This window comes from Saccostrea cucullata, unplaced genomic scaffold, assembly GCF_032062105.1.
Source record: "Saccostrea cucullata isolate Sc308-1 unplaced genomic scaffold, CSIRO_AGI_Scuc_v1 ctg101, whole genome shotgun sequence".
NCBI lineage: Eukaryota > Metazoa > Mollusca > Bivalvia > Ostreida > Ostreidae > Saccostrea > Saccostrea cuccullata.
Genome location: NW_026939309.1, coordinates 578,447 through 589,073, shown reverse-complemented (window position 1 = coordinate 589,073; position 10,627 = coordinate 578,447). Strand labels below are relative to the sequence as shown.

At 33.0% G+C, this 10,627-nt stretch overlaps 1 protein-coding gene across 1 annotated transcript; it reads left to right on the top strand.

Moving 5' to 3' along the window:
* The first annotated feature begins 5,044 nt into the window (after nucleotides 1-5,044).
* Nucleotides 5,045-7,671, top strand: LOC134252807 (deoxynucleotidyltransferase terminal-interacting protein 2-like). Its single transcript, XM_062735349.1, has 5 exons — nucleotides 5,045-5,383; nucleotides 6,107-6,236; nucleotides 6,680-6,778; nucleotides 7,148-7,422; nucleotides 7,557-7,671. Exons 1-5 carry the CDS (start codon nucleotides 5,085-5,087, stop codon nucleotides 7,654-7,656), a joined length of 903 nt encoding a protein of 300 aa, XP_062591333.1. The 5' UTR covers nucleotides 5,045-5,084; the 3' UTR covers nucleotides 7,657-7,671.
* The last annotated feature ends 2,956 nt before the right edge of the window (nucleotides 7,672-10,627 follow it).

Genomic DNA, 10,627 nt, shown 5'->3' with positions numbered 1-10,627 from the left:
TGGGATATTCATGGAATTATCTTATAAACTGTTTACAAAGTGTTTTTTTAAATATATGTTTCCAAATCAGTGCCCTGGCTATGTTTGGGAAGCAATCAAGTCTACCTTTGTGTCCCAAAGTTAAATTGTTTTACTTCTTCACTTATTTGTCTTTACAAATTTTTACCAAGAAATTATTTTGAGTACTCCGTACTTTAAGTACTCAGATAAGAACAATCTTTCTTGGAAACAAACTTCAAGTGATGTCAAAGTTCAAGTCATACAGGACTTCAGAATGAAATTGAGGTTGGTGTATAAGAAACATTGCGGCAAATTTGGAATATAAATGACGTAAATATCTCTAAATTTTAAAAATGCCTGTCTTAAAAGTAATTGATACAGCAATACTTTAGCTTACATAATGATAAGATTGTTTTTTGTTGTATTTTTATTTTTTAAAAAAATTTCCTTTCATTAATAAAAAATGTCCTTTCTTCTATAAAGCCGTCTAGTCTGGACACATTTGCTGAAACGCCCTGTATAGTACGCACTTCCACCAAACAGTTAAAAAAGTTCCGATCAATGTTATTTTTTCAAAAAGTTCAAGGTTAAAGGTTGCTGCAGAACTGTAGCTCTCTGCTTGAGGAAATTTGGACAGATATTAAAGCAGAGAGCTACAGATCCAAGTGTATAAAAACCTTCCATTTACGTAACCCCCTTTTTTTCGCTCGCTTCGGGTATTATTTCTTCAATTTTATGTTTTCCTCCGCTATAAAAATAGTATCCGATAATTAACCATATATTTATTCCTACTCTTTATTTATCTTTCGACGATCCAAGACAGTCCTTTAAGATTTGCATTGGGAATATCGGTTTCAATGATTCCAATTCCGATATCCTTTTTAGGGGTCCTGTGAAAAAAGTCTTTCAAAGATCATACTCTCGCCGAGAAAAAAAATCATGAGGTTCAAATATCATGAATATTGTCTACGAATACGAATGTAACAGTGGTAGGTCCAGGAATCTTAAAAAGGGGGCCGAGCGACCAGTTTAGGGTCGGAGTAGGGGCCCACAGCCACCAACCAACCCCCCCCCCCCCTCAAGAAAAAAGATTGAAATAATAAAATCTTATATGTATATTTTGGACACAAAAGGGGTCCCCCCTGGGTCCCCTTCTAAATCCGTAAAAAGAAATGAGATAAATAAAACACGGGTTCCCCCTGGGTCCCCTTCTAAATCCGTAAAAAGAAATGAGATAAATAAAACTCGGGCGTGTTATATCAGGATGACAGCAACGTCGACGTCGATTTTCCAAAACCACACACGGCCGTCCATAGTCCGAAAATTCTGACGTTTTCCTGGCTTTTTTACGATTTTGATATTTTACATGCCAGGAAAACGTCAGATTTTTCGGACTAGGCCGTCCATCGTCGCAAACCACGGCCACAATGTACGGTCCTCTTCCATTCTGTAGGAGAGAGCTATATATGCGGACTCCGGACCGTGGCTTGAGACGATGACGGCCGTCTAGAACCGTTGAAAGTAAATAAAGTATCAGGAACAGAAGTAAAATATATGCTTAATTATTTGGCGGGGAAAGCGTTAATTACAAGAAATGACACCCGAAGCGAGCGGCAAAAAAGCCGCGGCGTTAAACGACTTCAAGGTTTTTACAGCGCTCAGATCTGTAGCTCTTATTCAAACTTTTAGGATTAACTTTCAAAAAATGGAGCAAAGACACACTAATATCGAAAAATTTTATTAAGGTATGTGAGAAAATTAGATGACCCTTTTTGTCTTCTTTAGTTTGAGTAAACATTTCAAAGGGGAATAATTTAATTAAGTCTTTGGGAGATTTTTTCGTAAATTATAGAGATTTTACATAATGTATACTTTTGTTTTAGACGAAATATAAAAGAAAATGTTGATATAATTGAAATTTCATTTTCACTTTATGTTTATTGCACTATAGGCATTTCGCCCTCCTTGTTCATCCATCTTCTTAATTAGTACACATGGTAAGGTATTGTCACAAGGAGTAAACCTAGCATGAATTATGAAAGCTCCAGTACTAACCTACCTTTCAAAAGTAATGACCGAGGATAATATTTTCAAATGTAGATCCAATATTCAAAGATGTGTTTCTGAAACGCTATTGTCCCCATATGGCAACTTACGGTGAAGATTTAAGTTTTTTGAATTCAAGTCAAACTCAAGGTCAAGAAATCAATACTGTTGGTACACAATGAAAGGTTTTTGTCTTATGGAATATTCCTTTGAAATATGAAAGCCCTGACACTAACCATTAATTGAAAAGTTTTGGAGAATTATTTTTAATTAGATGGGATTACTGTCTGGTTTCTGACTAAATGTATTTACTCACAAAGTATGTTTTTGGATGCATGCTAGGGTAAAAAATAATAATTTATTACCTTCACATCGGGACGTAGCAACGGGGGGGGGGGGGACATTTTTTTCCCAACATTACTTTCACTATTAAAAATATTCATTGAAAGGCTGGATGCCCCCCTCCCCCAACCCCGTGTTTAAAACGGTATAGTGATATTAAGGAAATGTAGTATGGTATGTCAAAAAATTGGTAAAGGATACGATTCAATTCAATTCAATTTCTTTATTGATTCACCAAATATGTTGGCATACAACCATGTTACATACAAAAGACAAATACCGGTAATAAAATACATACAATACATACATGCAAGTGTATGGATCAGAGAAGTCAACTATGAAGTGTATTACAACTTGAAGATTAAACATAATCATTATGTAAGCAGTATAGTATGGACAGTGATGAGCTAATAAATGCATTAAAATATATATGTTATAATTGTCCTTTATTTTTGGAACGCAATTCAAAACATTCATATAAAAATTCACATAGACTTCTAGAATGAACTGCATTATCAGGATTATAAAGAAGTCGGCACCTGAAAAAAGTTAGCCTCAACCCCCCACCCCTCGAAATAGGATTTTCGAGTTTGGGCAATCTTCCTTTTTTTTTTTGCTTAATGTCAACTTTATTCAGGTAGTTAAAAAATTCTCTGGCTGCCCCCCCCCCCCCCTCTCCCCAGTTTCAAAAACGATGCTACATACCTGGGGTATAGAATTTGTAAACTGATTTTAAATCTAACAGGGATTATAGTATTGTCTTCCCACAAATTATTTTTAAAATAGAAAATTTGGTAAATAATTAGAACACCAATTTTTCTATTTTAATAAATAATTAAAATCCTCCATACTGATTTTAAATCTAACAGGGATTATAATATTGTCTTCCAACAATTTTTCAATAAAATAGAAATTTTGGTAAATAGACATAACACCAATTTTTCTATTTTAATAAATAACAAGAAACATATATTGACGCAAGCGTCAAAAATCGGCCGCAAACAAATTAATTATTCCATTGATAAAGTAATTAGAAAATGAAATTTGCGTGACCTGTTTTTAAAATTTCTTATATTTATCTATTAAAATATCCTCGTGACATGAAACACTTGCATGCGACATTGCCGATTTTCTTCATGCATAATGCATTTACAATATTATATGTATAAGCAAACGGTCCTTAGACCTCTGCGTCTCTGCACTCAGTTTGGTACTTAAATAGTAAACGAACTGCTCTGTTGGAAGTTTCATGTTTAAGTAGTTTTTACATAAAAGTATAGAATTAAAATTTAAACTAAGCTTTAGTTTTACTTTAATAAAAACGCAACAAATATGAAATATGTGGGGCTCTTCGCTCTTTCTTAAAGGATATTAACTTCCCCCAACTCCCTCTAGATCCACCACTACATTTCTTCTAATTCAGTCTCTTTGTTTTGATGTTGAGATCTGGCGGGAAAATGCATGGCACATTGTAAAACGCGCTTTATCCTAGTCTCCTGGACCAAAATGTTGTAAGATTCTGAGCTTTTAATAAATAAATTTTTCATCAAATTTTTGAAAATTTTCAATAGAAAATGTATAAATATACACGTCATTTCAAAATAAATACAACAAATCCCGTATAGGCTGTTTAATTAAAATTGTTGATTTACAACGCGGTCTTTGTTTTAGACTATGCCTACATATAACTTCGCCGCACTTCAATCATGTCGGAGTTTGTCAATCAGGATTGGATGAAACACTTACCCCATTATTTATATGATTTTAATTTTATGATTATTGTGCTTTTTGATAACATTTAAAGATATGTTTGTTTAATATTCTATAATATGAACGTTAAATATTTTTATTTAAATTGTTCTAAATTGTTCTAACTCCGCAGAAACGCACGTCGACTTAAAACTTTTATATCAAGTAACCGACCGCCTCCTGGCGGCCGGTAATAAAAATCCTTCATATTACCTATATACATATGATCTTTAATGGTCTGTATCGGGTTTTATTTTAGTGTCTTATTAGGTTATGGGATGGAGATTTTGAAGATTTCGTGAACATATGCATTTTTACAAACTTACAAGTCTGGATTTTGGAACACGATTACCCTCCATAGGATTAAGAACAATATTAAAGGTTACTATTTCTGTTAATACTATGATTTTTTTTTTGATCCAGTGTGGTGATTTCTTTGTATTCAACAATATTAAAGGTTGCATTACTATCATTTTTATTTAATTGTGTTTTCAAAATAGATAGAATTGTAATCAATGTTATCATTTTGTAATAATTGTTCTCATATTTATTTTACATATATAGGCAGGGACTGACCTGTATACAAGTACACTAGTATATATATAGGTCCCGAACAGTGGCTTACCTGTTATTCGATTATTTATTTAGTTATTCCAATTTTAAACTTTTTTTTAGTAAACATGGAGAAACTTGATTGATTCAGGGAAATAATATTTTGATCGGGTTCGGAAATTAAAGTAAAAATTCATACGCCGATGAAAAACATCAGATTAAGACTATATACCTTTTAGTAAAAAAATAAATTGTAAATTTTAAATATATAGTAATTGAATAATACATTAGTTACATTTCTTCTTTTAATATGAATGAGAAATAACTATGTTCTGGTGTAAGTTTAAATAGCAAAGGTGTTCCTCGGCATTTCCGGTTGTGTAAAACGTGATAGGATGATAGGATCATATTTTGAGATGAAACACAAGTCGAAAACATGTTCTTCCTCATCTGAAGACGATAGTTCTTCTGACGAAGAACTAAAAGAAGTAGCTCTAACTTTGAGTGAAAGTATTTCTCAACAATTATCTAAAAGACAGGAACAATCCTCTAAAGTTGACAATTCCATATTTGTTTTGGACAAAAGGCCTGGCAATGTTTCACCTCACCTTTCGCCGGAGAAAAATGAAGGAGAGGAAAAATTAAACGAAAATTCAAAGAGTAAAGCTACTAAGAAAAGGAAGAAAAAGAACTAGTACGTAAATAGAATTTGAGATTTTGTTTGATATGCCATTGTATTGATTACAGGTTGACCCACAGGCACTTGATTCGTATACTAAGTACTGGGTACCACAAGGTACCTAACTCATTTTCAGGCACCCCCACATCAAGCTCGTATTTTGTTAATATATCTATCATTTACCTACGTTAAAATTACATTGTTTGCTTCAAGAGACTTTTTTCTTATCAATTAAACCGTTTCAGGTGTCTCTGGTTAAGCCTCTTCATTTTAAACTTCTCATTTATTCTTCGGATACATTTTAAGACTTTAATTGGGATAAAATCTGGTTGGTGCTACGAATGAAGGATAAAACCAGAGACATCGGAATGGAATACTCAAAAGCCTCTGGTTTTATCCTGCCTGTAATGTATTGAGTAAAATGTATTGAGGTAATTTCGAGGAATAAATGAGTGGATTACTATAAAGAGGCTTGACCAGAGACGTCTGAAATGACTTAAATAATAAGAAAAAAGTCATTTGAAGCAAAATATGTCATTTTAAAGTAGGTAAATGATTGATATATCAATTAAATACGAGCTTGGAGTGGGGGTGCCTGAAAATGAGTTAAGTACCTTGTGGTAAAAATGAGTAGGGGTGTCCTGTATACGAAACAAGTGCCTGTGTTTTGGACACAATCAAGTTTGTTAAGCTATTTCAACAGAACTTTTATAAAGAATTTTTTTTTTCATTTTCAAGTGATGGTTTATCATCATATATTCATTCCAACATAAATCTCATGGATCCCACTTCTTCCACTCTTGTAACTTCACAAAAGAAGGGAAAGAATAAAGAGAAAGATGCCAACAAGAGTGACAGAGCTGTAGAAGTAAGCCTTTATTTGAATGTGTGATATAACATGAAAATAACCAGAAGATAAAGATGTTACTTAAAGATTTTTATCATGTCTCAATTTACAAATCTTTTTGAAATGAAAGAGTTTATGCTAACATCGATTTAAAATTCTTTTCTAGAAAATTGATATTTTTTATCGAATGTTTCAGCTATTAAAAGTTTGATTTTCTCAAAATACATATTTTGATCGCTGATGTTACGCCCAATGACTCTGACATCACAGATGTCAATCCTGGTCAAGCGAAATACTTATTGTGTTTACAAATAGCTCATTTGTTGATTCTAGTAATTAACCTGTTAGAAATAAGATAAGTGATAATTGGATAATTCACAGCCAGTTAGGTATAAAGTTGCACTTATTAAAAAAAATTGTCTAAACGATATTCCTTGGCTGATATTGCTTTACTTTTCTTTAAGGAAATTATGAAAAAGAGTGTCATTAAGCCAGATTTTGAAAAGCAGGACTCACTTGAACCATATGAGGAAAGTCTTCGGAAATTAAAACAAAAAAGGAAGGTTTGTTTCTCTTTTGAATTCTTTACTTTTTGATTAATTTGTCTATATTACTGCTTATGGTCCACTGAATATGTATTCAGAAACCTATCTGTTCATTCATTTAGAACTTTGCTTTAGTTAAGCTTTCCAAAAGAAATCTAAATCCCATAATATCAGCAAGAAATTTGTGTTTTAATTTTAAAGTTACAGTGTGAGACTGAGTTATATCTCTCGTATCAGTGAACCTTAAACTTCAGTACTTAGGTATCCTTTCACACTGTGAAAGAATATTACTTTTATTCAATCAATAAATCACACTATGTGTATTTCACTGTTGAAAATGAAATAAATGTGTTATCTTTGGCACTTAATTCCTTGAAAAACTTTTAGAAAGATCGCGAGATGTCTAAAGGCAAGGGATGGTTTGGCATGAGAGCCCCAGAAATGACTGATGAGGCTAAAATGAATTTAGAGGTGCTGAAAATGAGAAAAGCGCTGGATCCCAAAAGATTCTACAAGGGCAATGATATGAAAGGCATACCCAAGTTCTTTCAGTTTGGAAAAGTTGTTGAATCAGCAGCTGATTTCTACCACTCCAGAGTGCCAAAGAAGAAACGAAAAGCTAATCTGGTACAGGAGCTGATAGCTGACGCAGAGTTCAGGAAGTAAGTCAACATGTTTTCAATTTTCAAACTAGATAATAAATATTTGTAATTTTTTTTTAAGTTAGCTGTGATCTTCTAAAAATCATTTTTTACAGATTGTTCTCAGTATATAACATAATATCCTTACATTTTAGATTCAATAAAAGGAAATATGTGGAGATCCAAGAAGCCAAAATGAAAGGAGATGGGCCATATAAACGAATGAAAAGACCAGTCAAGAAGAAGAAAAAATAAATTTTATTCTTAGTACACTGGTTTTGCTCTCTTTTATTCAAGCTTATTGAGATGCAAAATTTCAATCTGGATGATGCATTAGACTTAAAAGAACTTGCAATAAAAGGAAGCTTAAAAAAGGAAAGTTGCCTCCCTTGTACTGACAGGATAATGCCAAGGTGAAGATGTTAACACTTCTGATTCACAGGTACTTGTGGACAGGCCCCCAGTCCTCCCCCCCAATATTCAACCCTGGGGCTTATTAGACATTTTTTTCTCAAATTATATATATTACCGGTACACTTATTCATCATGTTTACAATGGAAAAAAATCATAAAAACGCAAAAATAATTGTTCCACAAAAAAATACTCCACTATACATTATAAGAGAAAAGTATGCCACTCCGGTTTGTTTACGTTGTACACCCACTGGTCTTTCTCCAGCAATTCTGGGTTTAAAAACGTATTTATTTTATTTTCACCTAAAATGTCGGTCCACACTGTCTCTACATATATTTCTGTCTCAGTCCATGTAGAGACATATATGTCTCTGGTCTATGCTATCGGATTGACTCTGCATTTCATGAGAATCCCACAATTTCTCCATAAACAGCATTCAAAATTTAGTGCAATCAATGGATATTGAGTTGTTGATTTTTTTCCAGGTAATGAATAAGCACTACACACTAACACTCAGTATATTGTATTAATGAAACATGGAGATAAGGAACAGTATTCAAGATCAAAAGTCCATAAAACTATACAAAATAGGAGCAGAGCAAACATGGACCTCCAAACCATCAGAGGTTGGATGAGGTGCCATGGAGAAGTGAGCATCCCCTGCCAACCAATCACACCTGCCGTGTGCTCCTTGCCATGATCGGGAAACAACAGAAAAATCTGTCATCAATTCAGTGTATATAAATAATGGACTAACAATTAGTATAAAAAACGTCAGTCAGCATTTGATTCAATGATAAATTGTATATGCTGACAAGGTCATTGTGTCGACCATAGAACTTAAGAGATGATGACTTTGAATGAGACGGCTGATATTCTTGTTTTATCAACTTGTTTGTCAATAATTTACCTCATTTTAGAAATTGTTCATATGTAGAGCATGCTCTTGCATATCGAATCAACTGAGATGTATAAACTCTGTATGCAGGTGATGAAGGTATATTGCTGCATAAGTAAGAGAAGTTGATGATAGAAAAGTTCAAGTCATCACTTTTATCATAGAGCTTGGTTGTTAGATTACCATTAACATCTTTTTCAAGCAAAATATCCAAATATGAAACAGTTGTGTTGGACTCTTTGGTATCTCAAGCTCGCCAAGATATATATCGTATCGACATATGAATGGAAATTTCTATTGTTGATTGACAATATGATGTCGATATAACTAAATGTCGAGTTGAAGGTCACAGCAAGTGTTTTTTATTTTCATGCATAAGATTTTGCACAAGTTCTGCTTTATATGAATGCAAAAATAGGTCGGCTTACAACTGGGCACAATTGGTACCCATGGGAATTCCAATAGATTGTTGGAAGACCTGGTCTCCAAAAACCACATAGATATTGTCAATCAGAAACTAGAGCATCTTTTTGATGTTAATTTCAGGGTACTTGTGTGTACAATCAGAGGAGCTCTGTATACACATGCAACCATTCCCCACGATAAAATAAAGTCCAGGCTATTTTATATCATTGACAGTGCATTTTCAATAAAAATGGAACTTGAAATTTACTTACCTTGTCATTGGTCATTTACAAAATTATTTAGTTAAAAAACATTCTTAAAGTCATCCTTTCGTAAGTTCTTTGGTCTATACAATGACCTTTACAGCAAATACAATTTATCATAGAGTAAAATGCTGACTGATGTTTTTCTAACTATTTGTAAGGCCATTATTTATTACACACTGACTTGTCAATGGATTTTCCCATTATTTTTTATCATGAATAGAGCACATGGCAGGTGTGACAGGTCGGCAAGGGATGCTCAGTCCTCCATGGCACCTGATCCCATCTCTGATGTTTAGAGGTCTGTATTTGCTTTCCTCCTGTTTGTATTGTTTAAAAATAGACTTTTGATCTTGAATACCTTTCATTATCTCCATAATTAAATTAGCACATTGTTGCCTGTGTCAAAGCAGCTAAAATATGAAGCACTTTTTAGCTCACCTGAGCTGATATTGAGGTCAAAATCAAATGAAAGGTCAAGCCTAGGTCAAAAATGTTGATGCAGTTGAATAGCTTATATCAGTATGTATCAGCATATGAAGTTTGACATTAAATGAAGAAAAGTGAGATCAAAGGAAAGGTCAAGGCAAATATTGATGCAGTTGAATAGCTTATTACATCAGTATGTATCAGCATATTAAGTTAGATATTACTATCCTGAATATTTCCTTTAAAACTGGGCTAAACACTGCTTTAAGAAAAGTGAGGTCAAAGGTGAATGTAAAATTTTTTATGCAGTTGATTATAGCTCTCATCAGTATGTATCAGCATATGAAGTTTGATAAATCTATCTGGAATGGTTTCCTTAAAACTGAGGTAAACACTTGTTTAAGAAAAGTGAGGTCAAGGTCAAGGTAAAAATGTTGATGCAGTTGCATAGCTTTAATCAATATCTTTATTAGCATATGAAGTTAAAAATATCTTGAAATTGGATAGTTCCTTTGAAACTGAGCTTTGAACCGAATTAAGTTGTGCTAAAAATACAATATTAAAATATTTATAGAGTTTATAAGTTGAAGTAAAACATTTATATTTTCACATGTAATTAGTCAAAAATATTTTTTTTTTAAAGATTTATTTAATCTTTCAAAAATTTTAATATATTTCTGTGCTTCATATATAGAAGTCCGACAGAAGTTCGGTTTTATTTTCTTTAAGGGACTATCTAAAATTTATAAATCGGGGTCGGGATTTATCCTTTGGAGGGAAACCGAATGTATCATCGTCACGTCATAACGTCAGTCA

Bases quoted from the DNA above. Each gene is read 5' to 3' on its own strand.
- LOC134252807 (XM_062735349.1), top strand. From the start codon at position 5,085: ATGATAGGATCATATTTTGAGATGAAACACAAGTCGAAAACATGTTCT. The intron at 5,384-6,106 runs GTACGTAAATAG...TTCATTTTCAAG, and splicing joins AAAAGGAAGAAAAAGAACTA to TGATGGTTTATCATCATATA. The intron at 6,237-6,679 runs GTAAGCCTTTAT...CTTTTCTTTAAG, and splicing joins AGAGTGACAGAGCTGTAGAA to GAAATTATGAAAAAGAGTGT.